The sequence below is a fragment of the Rhododendron vialii genome, chromosome 1a, assembly GCF_030253575.1.
Source record: "Rhododendron vialii isolate Sample 1 chromosome 1a, ASM3025357v1".
NCBI lineage: Eukaryota > Viridiplantae > Streptophyta > Magnoliopsida > Ericales > Ericaceae > Rhododendron > Rhododendron vialii.
Genome location: NC_080557.1, coordinates 21,224,790 through 21,241,981, shown reverse-complemented (window position 1 = coordinate 21,241,981; position 17,192 = coordinate 21,224,790). Strand labels below are relative to the sequence as shown.

Below are 17,192 nucleotides of genomic sequence, written 5' to 3'. Positions count from 1 at the left end.
AATATAATGCATTACATAAACGTCTACGTCTCTGACACTAATGCCTCACTAATCCAACTGCAAACAAAAAAGAGAATTCCATATCAAAATCCCTTGGATCCACTTAATCCATTTTACACTCTACTGCTGAGCCAAAGAGTAGAGATACAGCTTCACTTTGCAAGTTGGGATGGAAACACTGATGTAGAGGGTGCTTTTTAATCTGTTTGCACCAACCATACGAGAAAGGAACCTGTGAGTGATTTATCAACAGGAGAAAGATTCTTCTCCTTGATAAATGAGCAACCAAATCAACGAACTAACGACTATCAAACGGAAATAGACCCACCACCTTGACAGAGATAACTGACCTAAGAACACTTAACAAATTAGTACCAGCAAAATACCCAGTAACGGGCAAGTCAAAACCAAGTTACTTGAGCATGATAAAGAGCTATCTGAAACCAACTTACCAGGATACGTTGCGTTGTGTGTAATACAGAGGTGAAAATTACGGGTAGAGGAAACAGAGAGAGGAGCAGTATAACCCTATGGTGCCACAGAGACTATAGTGGTCAACTTAAATGATTAACCCAGGCCGATGCAGTCAGAATCTGGTTGGTATGCACTTTGGTTTGGAATGTCCTCACTTAAGGGATACTTTGTTCTTGATTTATAGAGATTGGAGAACGAGTTTGTGGTTTTCAATTTGCTCTCCATTCATTTTTATGCTGAATTAACCATCCTCCTGTTCTCTTTTGCATCTTTCTTCTTATATAGCTAAAACTATTTGAAGATGAAACCTAACTGAAGGAACATTGAGAGACATACAAAATTTCTCCAACATAAATCATGTCAAAGATGGGTCAAAGCACAGGGGCATCCAAGAAAACACTCCTCCACAAAATATATAAAGAAAGTAACCCAGAATAGACAATGCCCAGCATCCCAACATGAATATATGTATGCATGCATACCAAGTCAACACCCCCAACACAAATACAGTCCAAAACTGAGTCGATCAATATTTTCTGACTTTAACCTCCTTAATTTTGTCTAATGCTACTGTATCATCAAAGAGGCATCTGAAGTCCGAACTCAACAAATCATTGTCACAATCAGACAAAACATCAATTCAATGTATTGGCCTAATTGTGTAGTATGAAACAAATTTCTTCACTGATATGGTTCAAAGCATATGTAGCTTTGCAACAGTGGCTGGAAAACAAGTTGTCCTTACTGAAGCAGCAGAATGAGAAACTGTGATACAATATGCTTGCAACGAATCCCACATGAGAAGTGCCTATGCAATAACAAAGTTTTGATTTAAATACCTCCAAGGGAGTTTCTCTTCTATCCGCAGCAGCAACAAGGGTTTCAATGTTTAAAGCAGAGCCAAACCCTGTACGTAGGAATTTCTAAAGCATGTTCACAAAACTGCCACAAGTACAATATAGGACATAATAGCTAGGCAGAGAGAAATCCAAGTGTGACCAGACACGCATACAAGGAAACAACGAAACAATTCATGCATATTAAGTGGTAACAGAAAATTACTTGCTGAGGTAATTGCTCGAGATGGACGGGTAAAACCAGTAGAGGAAGACAGCACAGAAGAAACACTTGCTGAACTCTGGGGCTGCACTTTTAGCAAGGAACCAAAAGAGTCCAAATCTTGAATGATAAAAGGATGCCGCAAGAAAAACAGTAGTTAACAAGGAAAATGAAATCAACGAACGTGCCTTTTGAATGCTAGGTGCATCACTTGTGGAAACAAGTGAAGATTGCCCTCCAGTAGAAGTAAGAGGCTTCATGTAGTTAGATGATGTTACCGAGACTTTCTGACTTTCGTCCAAACGGATTTGGTGTTTCAATTGAAGCTGCATTGAAGAAGATATATGTGGCCCAGGTTGGGTACCAACAGAACCAATTAATGGAAAGGATGGACCAGGCATCTGAGAACAAAAGAAACAATACAATCAATACATCATTTGAACGCTGGCTTTATACAAAACTCAGAAAAAGAAGCCAGGAAATTATGATGTCACTACAAAGGAATCTAAACATAGGATCTCAAATTGCTGGCGCATCCTGACTAATACAGTCACATCCCTGCAGAGTATCAGGCGAGACTATGATACTCATTCTTGAAGTTTACTTTCACATGCAAAGAAAATGCTAGGACATAACATTTCTGAAATGAGCTTCCGCTATTGTAGCCAATAGAACAGATGCAAAGAAATTTATTTACCAGACCATAATATCCTATGATGAGATCATCAATCCATGCACATTGCTAAGCAGAACAATATCCAAGAGTGAGCAATGTGATACTAACAAAGAAAATGGTAGTCTGGTGCCATTTCGAAATCAATGGCAACCTCCTTGAATCGGGCAAAACTTTTGGAGGAGGATTGTGTCGACAACTTGTATTTATTTAGCATTTTCTTACCCTTTGTAGATCTCTAATTCTGAAACCATACCTATGATTACCACTGTATCAAAGCGTAACTTCAAACAAACAACTAAGATTAAATTTGGATAACCACCGTGCCGCAAGTACCGATCAATCGGGATGGACTACATGAATCTATCTTCTCCATTGAGCTATGTTGAGGGCATCATGTTCCGCGATATCCAAAAAAACCAAGATCCATTAAAACAAACGCCTCTAAAGTTAATTTCGATCTACCCCTCTCCTTAGTGCTACCATAACCATATCACTCTGCCTTACTACCGCCTCGACCAATCTACAATAGACATGTCCAAACCACAACCACCTTAATCTATTTTTCCTGTATTTCTGCCTCGCAAAGTCTTACAACTCATCCATCTGAACATGATCACTTTAACTACACTAATCTTACTCGCATGTTGTTTCGTAGTAGCCCAACATATTTGTTGTATAACATGGCTGGCCTTACAACATTGCGGCAGAATTTTCCTTTCAATTCTTTAAGTATCCTGTAGTCGCACAACACTCCCGAAGCACTCTGATCCATCCAACTTATACTTTGTGGATCACACATCTGCAATCCCTCCATCCTTACTAACAATTAACAACTGAGCCAATATACTAAAACCCTCGCCTCTTGGTAATTCCTGATTTTAGAGGGTCATCCCGGCACTTCAACATTACTAATCTTACAACCCACGTACTCCAGTATACTCCAAATGATCATAAACCTTTTGACTCTAATGCTTCTCTCCAAGTTTCTACTTTAGCACTTACACCTCTTGTAGTTTCATCTACTAAAACAATATGTAGGACCATTCAAACAATATGCACCACAGGTTAGCCTCTCAAATATGTCTAGTCAATTTGTCCATAATTAGGGCAAATGGTTAAGGGCTCAAAGCGGATTTTTGGTGTAATCCTATTGCTATAGGAAATTCGTTTGTTTCCCCATCGGAGATGAAATAATAGTACTAACAGCCCTTTCATACATGTCCTTAACCACATCGATATACCCTTTTGTCACATGACTCACATCCGTTCTCTCAAAGACCCACCATAGAACGTCTACAGGCACCTTATCATAAGTTTTTTCCAAGTCAATGAAAACCATGTGAAGGTATTTCTTTGCTATCTATACTTTCGACTTGAGATTAAAAAAGGATACATTAGGAATAAAATTAAAAAAGAAACGATACACGTAGAAATGCTATTTCAATAAGGGATGGGAACAAAAATCAATAACATAAGAAGAAATTATACAAAAGAAAAAAAAAATGTGTTGAAAGATAAAATTCAGAACAAGATAACAACACTTACCTTCCTATGTGTTGTTTATTTTGTGTTGAAAGATGAAATTCAATTGCAGAAATTAGAAGAAACACACATTTTGTTCCAAAAATAGGACATTATAATCTCAACACAAAATAACCAAAAACCAAAGCAATCTTTTTTTATATTTTTTCCATAAAAGCACAAGGTTTTAAGCCATTGCTCTAAGTATTACTCAAAACATAAGAGCTCCAAATCAAGTACATGAATTTCAAAACCACCACATTTTCATATATTACGAAACCTTTCCATTTCGAAAAGAGAGGACGTGAAATACTAGTTTTGGAGAAGCAGCAGTAGGGTTCCACGCAAGTGATAGAAAAGTGCCTCGGCAGAGGTAGAAAGGATAGAGGATGGATACAGTATAAGAAAGAATGCAAAACCAAAAAGGCCTTAGAAATGGAAGAATTAAAGCTGCATGTAGATATACATATTCAATATCCACCTTGAGAAATCTGTATAACTATGCAAAGACGGGGAAATAATCAAACTACTCAGCCTATCTCATTTCAAATGTTAAATGCTAAAAATACTGTATGCAATGGAGGGATGTAAACAAAGAAAATGGACAGAACACTATTGCTTGAGCAACACAATACTATATCAAAATAAATAGCAGTACAAGTACAAAAAACCGTGCATTGTTCAACACATGCCAGACCCTAGGGCAAATGAGTCACACCTATGATTGACGATCCACATCAGGAAAGCAAAGAGAAATCCCAAACTTCAAATGATGAGAAAGCTAGAACCATTAGGAAATAAATGTCCAATTTTGTAGTTCACATCCAATTTGTAGTTCCACAGAAGTGCACAAAGTAACATTTAATGAACTCTTTGTACCACCATATCATGAATTTTTTCATTAATGAAAAGTTTAGCAGGGATTTTAGATGCAAGAGTGGGGTTGAGAACCAAAAACAATTGTAAACCTCCAGATTTGGTTCATTAGCTTGAATAGAACCATGTTGTAGATCCATAGGAGCATTATGTCCTCCATCTGATTCTGAATGGCCCAATGAAATCCTTTCAAGTGCCCGCTCAATGAACGCAACAAGCTCAGAATGAGAACTACGCAGATGAGACATTTGTAAGATGTGATTGCAGTACGGGGGCCATTCAATCAAACGGTCCACGAACTGTTCCAGAGCCTTCGTCCCAAAAACGAACATCTGTTTGCAGAGAGACCATCAGTAACACAACACATCAAACAACAACAAAATCGTGGAACAAAATATTAGAATCTAATACAAACTTTGGAATCTGGAGGTTTACGCAATGCATCCAAAACACCTCGTAGGGCAATACCAAGTGTGAGATGAGTTACAAGCTGATGCTTGATGAGAGAGCCTGAAATATGACAATACAATGCCATGAGCATAACATACGTATCCACAACAGCATGTTACAGTAGCTAATTAGATGGATTTACAGAAGGGGCTGTAAATCTGACAAAAGAATTCAGTTGCTAACAAGTGCAGATGCAAATTAAAAATACAACCATTCATTATCCCAGATGTCACAATCCTCCAAGCAACACAGAAAGTTGGCAGCTAATGAAAATACGAATTTTCAACTTGAACCTCAAATGCAGATGTCACTAGTGAAATCACTTTTTTCTACTGGGACTGCCTAAAACCTAGAAGTGAACGCCTCGGTTTCTATCTCCGATTCTTCCACGCCATTTTATTCTTTAACTAAATCTCTGAAGAACTCAGTAGTTATTGTGGGTGCTGAAAGTAAGTCCACATCCGACAATGCATTGCGAACTGGGAACGTTATAAAACATAAGCTAAAGGGTTTACAATTTTGTCTCGCCTTATTTTCAATTTCCAAGAGGATGAAACTTGCCTGTAACATTTTGAGGGATCAACAATGAGAAACGGAAAGGAGGCCAACATAATTATTCTGGACAGCATTAAAAAGAAAGGGCTAAGAGAAGGGACAAAGAAAAGAATCTCAGAGCCTATGGCCCTATATGTCCAGTAAACCAAAATTTTACAAGGGCTGAAGAATCAAGGCATACTGTAACTTTGATAAATATATAAGCAAGAAACTGGGGTTCTACGTGCATACACGTAAAAAGTAAAAACTAGAATCTTGTCACAAAGATGATATAAAGATTATGTTGTGCTAGTTGGGGTTTACTGCTGCAACGGAGATTAACTTGGTCAATAAATGAATGAAACCAAAATTACATGACAAAGAATAGGTTACAAGAAAAAAGATGAATGTTGCAAAAGACTATTTATTCTATTTAAATTACGTTATTCAGGAATCTGCTTTTTATATCTATTTCGGAAACATTGTGGTTAGCCTAAAAATATTTGGCTTATTATCTTCATTAGGTACTTCTGATATTGAGATTAAAGATTGAATAAAGAACTAGGGTTTTCATTCATTTTGTGGGTTTAAGCACGCCGCCCGTCCGGCATCACAAGGGGATGCACAAGTCTCCGAATAAAACCAAAAAGGATTGAAGACCAAGGAAAGAATGAGCCTATTCAAATATAACGAGCAGCAACTACAACTTCCAGGGGCAATTGTTGCCTACAACATCACACAGCAATAATCCACCAAGAATGGAAAAACAACAAGACCTGAAATTACTTTATCTATACTAAAGCATTCCACACTAAAAGGGAGCAAGAATTAGAAAATAGCAAACATTAGGAATTATTAGAGAAATCAAGCTAAAACATATGGAGATTCAATAGCAACAAATTCCTTCACATTTAACAAAGTCAAAAAAATAAAAGTTCTGCAAAATAGGTTTGTCAACTGTGAAACCTCACCAAAAAGAACTGCGGCAATTTTGAGCTGCCTCTCAGGGTACTTGGGGAAAAATTTGTATTCTTCAAAAAGATTGCCAATCATGCACTCAAAGATCGATTGCTCCCTGTCAATTCATACACAATCAACACCTCTTAAAAAAAAAAAAAAAACTCCCAATAAAATCTTAACATAAAGCTTAAAAATGATTGCATGGCATCAATAACTTACCAAGAAGGCTCCCAAAGTAAATATTGTACACTTCAACAAGAAAATAGGAGATCTACGTTATTCCTCAAATTTAGCACCAAAAAGGATTAACTATCATACTACATCAATCCCTTAGAAATGAATGTCCGAAGCCATTTTTCCTCTCATCAAAACTTCTACAGTAAAAGCGGATGACCAAGAAGATAAATTAATCTAATCGAGTTTTCAAAACTTCACCAAAGTCAAAGACTCAAAATAAGTATAGATTAGTAAGGGTGCTTTGGAGTTTGGAAATGCTCACCAAGAGATCTCCATAATTCCTCATAGCAACAAAAACGAGAATTAAATATCATACAGTATCAGCGCTCTAATTCTCCCCTTGGAAATATATGTTCCATAAAACTTCTATGCTTTTAAAAGTTATTTAGTATTACCTAAAATGCAGCAATAAAAAAGGTTACCGTAGCATTTTTCTTCATTTATGACCAGTCCTGGCTTTACAAAAACTTTTGATATTAATATTGAAAAGGTTGACTTCCAAATAAGATGGTTGATAAGTGAGATGCAATGCCACCAAGACCATTTGAAAACTAAGACAAGCTATACATGTCCAAAAGTACAACAGTGCCATCAAATATTAGGCTTGAGAAATTGCTTAGAAAAACATGCAACTAATACAAAACTCTAATTCTGCTTTGGATGTTATAGTCCAAAAGAATGTGACAACCATGGTTCAGTTAAATTTGATAGAAACTAAAACACCATAGGCCAGCAAAATTCCTTATGTTAATCCTCACAAAAATATGGCAAAAGAGACAGAGAGAAGTAAACAAGGCACCTATTCTCAGGAGATTCCTTGAACCGAGCAAGCATTTGAATCATCGTGTCAATGGTTAATTGACCAGAAAACATTTGATGGAAATAAGAGTTGGCTTCTGACTCAATGTCGTCCGTGTATCCATCAGAGGGTGATGAATCAGTAGCCCCACTACTCTTCATTCTCGAATTAGCATTCATAAATGTCAACTTCCCCACTTCTTCAGAAAGCTGGCTAGAGATAATCAAGCCCGTATGAGCTTGAAGAACCTGCAAAACATATAGACCATAAGTCTCCATGAATCGGGCTATAAACTACGTATGACTAATGAAAACAACCAATTGATAAAGGCAAAACCTTCAAGAAAGTAGGACTCGTCTCCGAATAAACGTTCGGAAGACCACCAGAAGGGTTAAAATGGTCAACAGAAACATCCTGAGAGACACCAAATTGAATCTCCTTCAAGAACTTGAGGCACTCCTGGTAGCAGAAACATTGATATTAGCACATTTTACTATTTCCCCTTCAAATTTTAAGAAGCATAATAAAGGTTGTAAAGAATGACGGCTCATAACGTGCGACAAGCTGGAGTTCGTAGCGCTCTGCTCATAACTCCCTGTGTGGGGGCTGTGGTGGAAGTGAGAAGAGGAGGTGGTGGAATCTTTATCATTACCTCGAAGAAAACATCTTTGTAAGTAGTCAAATTAGAGCTCAACCAGTTCTCTAGGTCTACAAGTTCTTTTCGTGAACCAAGGGCAGCCAGCCGAATACCAAAATATGAAGGCACCATATCCAATACTTGTAAGAGTATCTGCAACACAAAAGAGAAGGAAAAGGTATGTCCATTAAATCAGCTGTATGGGAGATACAAGACTATAAATGGAAGAGACATGCGAAACCAGAAACAAGAAAATGTGATGCACAAGGCTATTTCTGATCTTTAAGAGAATTCAGCAGATTAAGGCAATGCACGACCACAGAACATAACCTTACGTCAAATGAAATGTTTTAAATGAGAAGCATAGCAACAGAATCTTAGGGAGAACCTTCTCATCAAGTAAGGAAATTCTAAGACTACTTATCACTGGGAAAAAATGAACAACGAAAATTAAATCAGACAAAAATCGTTAAGAGGGGAATACCGGAATGGTAGTTGAGTGAACAAATTTTAGTGATAATGTATTCCACTCGCATACAGCAACAATTTAAAATAATTGACAGCTGCACATAGCATACCGATACCGATGGCCATAACCACGGAGTGTCAATTCAACCAGTGCAATGGTAGCAACAAGTCATTGAAGTCAAGTTAACCTTGATCCAACTATTTGGGGTTTTAATGCACATTACCTTCTGTTGTTCAGCTACATTCCCACCACATATGGTCAAACCATATTCCTTTAGAAAAATCCTAAACAAACTCTGGAGCTAAGGGATGAAATACTAATTGACAAAACTAAGAAGTGCACAAGACGTGTTTACCTTCAGCTCCTGGCAGACGTCCAAAACTCTCGTAATATCATCTGGATTGGTGTTGTAGGCATCTAAGAAACCCCACAGCAAAAGATTAGGGTTAACCTGCCACAGCTGAAGAATCGTACCACTTCCAGCACTATTTCTAAGTATGATGGGGAAAACAGTCGAAGAAATCTCAAACTGTAGGAGGTTATAAGCAGTCTGCAATCAAAACAGCAAGATCTATCAAACCAAAAGACTACAAAAAAGAAAAAAATTGTTTGCAAAGAACATGTACATCTCCAGTACATTAATGTGAGCCATCCCAAGGAGCAACACTTCAGGGCAGTGCTCAAGAGGATGGTTAAGCATTGATCGAACAGTGCTCGCATGACCTCTCTCAGCTAGCAGACACAAAACCTCCAACAGGTCAAGACTTAACCATGCATGATTTTTGTGTCCAAATTGAAATTGTTGGCCATGCACAGCATCAACGTACACCTGCAAGAGTAGTTTGGCCAGTCAGACATGCACACAGCATAAGTTCACAAATAAAGAACTGGATGCGAAGAGCACCATACCAATTGCCTCCCAGAATGTGCAAAGGTAAATACTTCAGGGGGTACTGCAACAGCATGCTTAAGAAAAGATAGTTGGCCATCGGTATTCTTCCAAACCGAGCCACAAATAGCATGGAGTGGGAAAGGATCCTGCAATGTATATTACAAGGTTATGTATCAACAAAGATGTTCTACTGAGGAAAATGATATTCAACGTGCTTGCAATTAAGAAATTCATGAATAGCAACAAACCTGGCATGCATGTCTATAAACCGACATAAAAAAGGAAAACGCCGCCTCATTAGGGAAGTAGAATCCATCATGATCGAGGTTTTCAACAACACTAGTCCAATTGGTTTCAGGAGCCTGAAGTTCGCACATTTAGAATCGCCACCAAAAAAAAATGCACTTTTAACTTGCATATGAGGAAAGGTAAAAATAAACAAATCAAGATTCCAAAAAGATACAACAGATAAACCCACAAGTTGCTTGATTGAATTGATAAGGACATCACTATTCCATGAGCTCAACGATGGCATATCTGTTGAACTGCCAGTGCTAAGAGCAGAACAGAAAGTTGAAAATGCATTCTGATTGTCCTCGAGTGCAGCATGCGTGCGGGCAATTGTGCCAAGAATCCTAGAGACAGTCATTGCCGTCAGTGGTAAAAACAGGGATAGCGTCTCTGTGCACTGCGAGACATTAACTGTGCATCCATAACCCAATTCCTTCATTACATCGGCCATGCTCATCTCTTTCTCCATTTCTGCTAGAACAATGTCAAAATCATTCTCATCGCCTTCATCAAACAAATCCAAACTCCTGGAGCATAGAAACAACCATAAGTACCTATATGTGCATAGAAGTATTAAGTATGTCAACAGAACAAGCATGAATCTAATGGCAAAGCTGTTTCCATAGGATTAATCAATAATTGTGTATTTATTACCTCAACACAGTTGCCTCATCCAATTCCTTGGAGAGCAATGGAGCTAATATAAATCGGTCACTCTCTTTCAATTGCAATAAGGATAACATCTGCACAAAAGAATCTACATGCTTGGACAGGCCCTCAGATCGATGGAGAAACATGAAAATATTCTGAATTTGCTCAATAGAGTCAACACACGCATGACTGGTAAATAGTTCCCCAATCTGAGCCATGCAGAAGTTCTTCCCTGGAAACCAGTGTACAGTTAAACCCATGTTGAACAAGCAACAATGAACAAAACTAAAGAACAGAGAAGAAGATACAAAATGGGGACTTTCTAATCCACATCTTCTACTTCAGAGAGGGGCAGGTGCGCGTTGACATTATAACTTACCACACATTCTGACATCAGAATTTTCAGAATCCAACAAAGCAAGTCCAAATCCAATTTTCTCAGATGCTGACAAGTGTAAAGCATTTGACAAACTTTCAACAAACTCTTCATTGATTGCTGCACTTCTTAATGACTCAGAGAGCACTGTACTGAAATTTGGTTTATCCAAAACAAATTTGAAGATAGGACCAACTATTGGTTCCGGTTGCAGATTCTTCAAATCTTTCCCATATATATTCAGGTGATCCAAGCATGTTTGCAGGAGCAATATACTCCCCTCCGTTCCATACCCAACATACTATCAAGAGAAACATAAAATCAGCATGGTCCATATGGAAGAGAAAAATAGAATCAACTCAACATGATACAACTTCCATACCCAACATACTATCAAGAGAAACATAAAATCAGCATATTCCATATGGAAGAGAAAAATAGAATCAACTCAACATGATACAACTATTCGTCGGATTTCAATTGTTTTCTCAATTATCAATCCCTGAATTTGTAAATCCTAAAAAGGATGATGAAGTTATTTAAGTTCCCTTTCTACTGACGCAATTTCATCTCCTTCCTGGAAGTTAGTGATCATGAAAAAGGATCAAGGATCTTTTCCAGCTAAGGACACAGCATAAAGAGAGCGAGATATCTCTCCTATATAAAAAATGAGAGTGCCTATCTACAGTGTTTTCATCCCTCATCGAACAGTACGTGCTTGGATTAAACAGTACTTCCGTCTGTTTCTCTCCTATATATAAAATGAGAGTGCCTATCTACAGTGCTTTCATCCCTGATCGAACAGTACGTGCTTGGATTAAAGAGTACTTCCATCTGTTTCATCCCTGATCGAACAGTACGTGCTTGGATTAAACAGTACTTCCATCTGTTGGATTATAAAGTACTTCCATCTGAGCTTCAGTTACAATCAGACGGTGAACATTTTCTGGCCTCATTTACTGGTTTGCCCCTTGACATAGTCTTTTCCTTTGGGAATAACAGGTAATTATTTGTATGTTTTTTGGGTATTCTTGGAAAATAAAATGGCTAAAGGTCTACAAATGAGTTTTTGCCCCCACTTGTACAGTGTTTGACAGGCCTAGGCGGCAAAGCTAATAAAGTACTATTGGCCCATGGGGCACGATTTGATTGTCGGATTTTTTATAAAAAAAAAAAAAAATTGAAGAGAAGTGAGTTTTGCACTCTTGAAGCACTCTTTTTTTCGTCCTTATTCGCATGAAATTACAAGTTTGCCTTTCATGAACAAAGAGCTTAGTAGAACATAAATAAATAAACAAAACAACTGCAGGTAAAAAGTAGATAAATAGGAGAGCAAAAAATCATTTTCCTTCCAAAAGAGAGTTGATGATGAGGATAAAAGAGAGCAGGTGGACCTCTGAAATAATAGATGAGAATAGAGATTGCATGTAACACATGATCAGTTATACCCCATTTGATTTGGGTGGAATAAAGGGTGGGATTAGGAATAATGAATCATTTTTTACTATTGAATGAAAAGAAGGGTAATTCAAAGGCCTAAATTCATTTATTTAGTTTTTAAAACGAAAGGACTGAATTAGTTAGATAATCCCTTACTGAGGTACTATGTGCATATAGTCCCCCTATTCCAATCTTATCTTTTGTCCCATGCAACAAACATGTGAAGCTACATGTTTGCTTATAAATCTCGGCATCATACATGCCTATGAGAGTATTAGTCAGCGGTAACTCACACTTTATTAACTAGTACGGTTAACTGCTAACATTAAACTAAAAACCACACTGAAGCCTAATAGCTTTCACGTTTCTTTCTTTTTCTCTGAACAAGAAAAGAAATCTAATGTAAGCTCTTCTCACTCTGGATCTCACCAACCATTGGAGTTTCCATTACTTTTGAAGCAATGAAAACATAATTTAGGACTTCTCTATTTAAAAGTTGTTTTTGTATGATATGTTCGATTTCATAAGTTCCCATGGATGAATGAATTTTTGATTGCTTTCTATTTGTTTTCTTTGTCTCACTCTGTATCTTTGCCAAAATTGAAGTTTTTATTTCTTTAACTTGTCGTTAGCACAATGAAGTGGCTAATTACTTAAAGAGAGACTAGTTTCCGAAAGGCCAAGCTGCACTGCTTACCTTTTGTATGAGATCAAGGGCCAACTGTTTGACAAATTATACATGTCACACAATTCTCCCATGTCAGTGAAGGAAGATACACACACACACATATAGGGAGAGAGATGAATAATAACAGGGAACGCACAACCTACCCTGGTCCCATCTTTCTGCTTTCTTCTCATTTTCTTTTCTGTTACTTCTCCCTCTCGACTAGGGCTTGACAAATGAAACAAAACAAAAAAGCCTATGTTTCCCAAGTTTTTCATTTTGCACCTATTTCATAGTGATGAGGAATCAAACAGAGAAGGCGCCAAAGGAATACCACACTTGTGCAAGGAAAAGGAAACAACACCAGCAAAACCAAATGCCTAAGTACAAAAAAGGCCCACTCTTAGTAGCAGGATCCTCCTATCAAGGTGGCAAATCCAACTTAGAACCTCGGGGAGGGAGGCATCTTCCAAACCAGGAGAATCCCAGCCATGGAAATCATCGAACTAAATCCCTCCTGAAAACAAGGAAGAAAGAGGAACCATCCAATCTTAATTAGCCTTCCCACAACATTCCTATCCTCCCTCACCTTGACTCTCTACGGCCATAAAGCAAAGCCAACAACTCAAACAAGTGATCAAACCCCAAACCTACAAAAATATACCTCAATCCACCGAGCAGATCTCCAGATACTCCGTCACAGATGCCTCCTGATTAACCCCAAACTAGAAAAAATAGTTGAAAAGGCTCTATCAAGAGTCACCACACCAAACCACTTGTGCCTTTAAACTTCATCCCTTGAACCACCTGCCTATGTTAAAGATAACCAACATCGAGAAGTCATCCAAAGTAAGTCAAATGACGTTCCATAATCCTCTACCATGAGCACACACCAACACAGTCGACCTTCCACCCTAACTTTCTCCATACTTAGAAGCCACTACTCTCCTCCAAAATCTCTCACAAGCACAACACGGTCATTTTCAAAAAGGGGCCTTATTTCATATATTAGCTACCCACTGTTTTTTGCTAATTCCAATACTGACAAACGTGTCCCCACCGTGTCTTTACCCTATCTCGAGTATCCTCTGCTTATCCCTGAGGTGTTCAAGAAAATATAAAATAAAAATCCAGCCACCATTTCGGGTGTGTATGACACATGTCTATGTCCTTGAGATGGTCGGACAATGACAGGCGACACTAGCAGAAGAATGCTTTATAACCAACACCTATACTTCCCTAAATACCCTTCAAAGAACTATGCTGAAAACTACAAGATGATGTACCACAACCCAGCTTGTGCTCTTCTATTTCAATCTGAAGTTAATTGTAACTTCATATCCACACAAAAGAAGAGCAGCATGTTCAACCAGTGTTCGTATACCTTATTTGAATTAAGGAGGCAAATATGAAAAACGGATTAGAGAGAGGGTATTGCAAGTTTGCAACCTGTTTCGCAGGGTTCTTCATGAGAAGAGGGCAACAAATAAATGAAGTGCTAGAACTGGGTCATGGGTCATTTGGGAATAAGGTCACATTGCATATGAAATATGCACTTTTGTTAATCTTTGTACTCGAAACAATTGGCTTGGGGGTGGATCTGGTAGATTAAAAGACAAAAACAGCCCCTAAAGTATCAGGCATGCTTTTTTAGTACAATCAATCTTGGTGTTTGAGATTTTGATGGCCATGCCAAATAAAATTGAGAAATGGATATGATATTTTTTTGGTGTGGGAATTTATGGATGAAGGGAAGAAGGAGCAATTAATGAATTGGGTAGTCATCTCCTCCCAAGGAAAAATAGGGTCTTGCAGTAGGTAGCAATGCAGCATTGTGATAGCAAATATAGCCCTCATTGGAAAGTGGTTATTGAGATTTCCCACCGAGCATCATTCTATTCGGATTTACTCACAAAGGGCAAGTATGGGATTCACGTTAGTGGTCGGGATCCTCATAGGATATTCAGTCTATGAAGAGATATTTTTAGTGTTTTTGCTTTGTGCTGTACTTTCAAATGGTAGACTTCTTGTCTCCCATCTCACTCGTACTTTCTTGCTATAAATTTATCGTCAATCCTAAAAATTTATGCCTCCTTGGGAAGCAAAAAAACATGTTTCTTATAGAACGCAATATGAGAAGTGTCCTTGCTCACAGTGTATTGTTCAACACTACATAAGGTAAGCATTGCTCCACATAAACAATGATGAGACAAACATAATCAACAGCATAAACCATTAGTTTTGTCCAGTAAGTCCGAAGATGAATTGGCTACAATGTGTTGCAAGGCATATATTAGTAAAAAGCTATTTAATGACAAATAAATGTACAAACTTTAGTGATCTGTCTCAGCGTTGTTCCCTTAATCATATGAACCTTATAACACATCAATTAGGCAGGGATCCCACAACACTACTTGGTCTAGTTTTCCCATTTTATTAGCATTTTCTCACTCTAAAGCTATAGACAAGGAAAGAGCACGAAACTTGGAGGCTTCTACAGCTTAACAATAACAAAAAGAGTATAACGAACTAGACAACACCAATAAAAAAATCCCCATTCATAACTGGCAATGCTATCTAAGTAAGAGTAGGACAAACGAAAAACAAATCATACACCCATATCGAGTTGCTCGCTTTTGAAGTTTGGTTGTCCCAAAATACAAGTCCACAACAACAAAGACAGACTGTTACAAATGCCAAAAACACAACAATTATCTTTCCAAAACTTTAGGAAAATATCCTTGCCCTTGCTTTGTTTCCTTAGTCACATCTTTGTCAAATAGGAATTCAAATTGTGACAGAAAAAGAAAGGAAATGAACAAGAAAACGAAAGGATGAAGAGGGTGAAGAAGAATCTGGAATTATGTAAATTATTCATGAGTTGGGGTGGAAGGAGAGGAGGAACCAACAAAATAATATGGATAGGTAGCCCAAAGGCACTAGCAGGGACGTTGAATGAAAACAATATCTATCTAACCGGAGCATTTTGGGGGGAATCAGCTTTGTCAAGGAAACAATGTTGACTTTTGTCTATATATCATACATGTCCAACAATCTAGAGGGAAGTAAGAATATTCTATCTGTATGGCAGTCTAGATAGATATTGCTTTTGAGCCAATATGAGTAAAATGACGAGTACCCATATCAAAGTGAGTGCTTAGGGATCATAAAGTATTCATTAAAAGCACCACGGGTAACTTTACCGGGAATAGAATCTTCTACATTGCCCATTACATATCATCAATCATATTTTCATTCATAGATGCTGCGTTCGTATGCCCATTCTTTCAAATGCAAGCACAATAAAACCGTGGCCCCCTAAAATAGAAATTGCATGTCGCTAATTTCATGTTCGTAACGATTTCAATTTCCATACAACTCATAACCCAAAGTCGTCCCACAACCAAATTTCCTCCCCATATTCCATTACAAAGGTGCCAAATTTTGTCATTGTACGTGCCTTCCAGCACTCAATAGATTGCACGACGCATTACAAACGTTAAATTTCCACAAGCTTCAGTCTTCAATCCCTAAAACCCCAATACCTAACTAAATCCACACTTCATATGTCCTCAATCACCAAAAACCCAATTACCACTTTCTAGTTTTCGACAGAGATGAATACCTTTGAACCTAGAGAAACCCTAAAACGAGCTAAACTCAATTATTCCACAAGCAACACTGGCTAAAAATTCATACAGAACCTATAGAAGACATAACTGAGAGGCTCAAGGAGACAGATACTATCTATACATTTGCATCTATATATCGAAACAGATAACAAGTTATACGTATGTGTATTACCTGACAGAGCTCTTGGAAGACGTGGTCGGAGTTTGATCCGTTCAAGCTCTGGAGCAAGTACCGAATCTGGGCCGATAGGGTGGAAGAGAAAGGAAGCATCGCGAGTTCGAGCAGTAAACAAGCACTAGGGTTTTCTGAGAATGAGAGAGAGAAAGAAAGAGGGGGAGAGAGAGAGAGAGAGAGAGAGAGAGAGAGAGAGAGGAGCGGGGAAGGGGGGCGGGGGAAAGCAGGAGAAAACTGATGAGATTCGACGGATTCGGGATTTGCTGGTGGGGGGGCCAAAATCGGAGAGAGGTGGAGGGATGAAAAGAGTGATGGGGCTGTCCCTTTATAGGTCGGGTTTCTCTCGTTGCCTGCGAATGCTATGAATAATGAGTTA

At 38.1% G+C, this 17,192-nt stretch overlaps 1 protein-coding gene across 1 annotated transcript in view; it reads right to left on the bottom strand.

Moving 5' to 3' along the window:
* LOC131324368 (uncharacterized) overlaps nt 1-17,145 on the bottom strand; it is a 37,928-nt gene extending 20,783 nt beyond the window's left edge. Inside the window, exons 1-17 of the mRNA XM_058356347.1 lie at nt 16,814-17,145; nt 10,906-11,203; nt 10,530-10,758; nt 10,063-10,402; nt 9,833-9,946; nt 9,602-9,730; nt 9,330-9,521; nt 9,048-9,242; nt 8,239-8,376; nt 7,923-8,045; nt 7,587-7,834; nt 6,562-6,665; nt 5,022-5,116; nt 4,699-4,938; nt 1,722-1,934; nt 1,537-1,618; nt 1,314-1,381 (exon numbers count right to left, since the gene is read on the bottom strand). Of these exons, the coding sequence (XP_058212330.1) occupies nt 1,314-1,381; nt 1,537-1,618; nt 1,722-1,934; nt 4,699-4,938; nt 5,022-5,116; nt 6,562-6,665; nt 7,587-7,834; nt 7,923-8,045; nt 8,239-8,376; nt 9,048-9,242; nt 9,330-9,521; nt 9,602-9,730; nt 9,833-9,946; nt 10,063-10,402; nt 10,530-10,758; nt 10,906-11,203; nt 16,814-16,912 (2,907 nt within the window). The 5' untranslated portion in view covers nt 16,913-17,145. The remainder of the gene's footprint in view (nt 1-1,313; nt 1,382-1,536; nt 1,619-1,721; nt 1,935-4,698; nt 4,939-5,021; nt 5,117-6,561; nt 6,666-7,586; nt 7,835-7,922; nt 8,046-8,238; nt 8,377-9,047; nt 9,243-9,329; nt 9,522-9,601; nt 9,731-9,832; nt 9,947-10,062; nt 10,403-10,529; nt 10,759-10,905; nt 11,204-16,813) is intronic.
* Nucleotides 17,146-17,192: the final 47 nt, after the last annotated feature.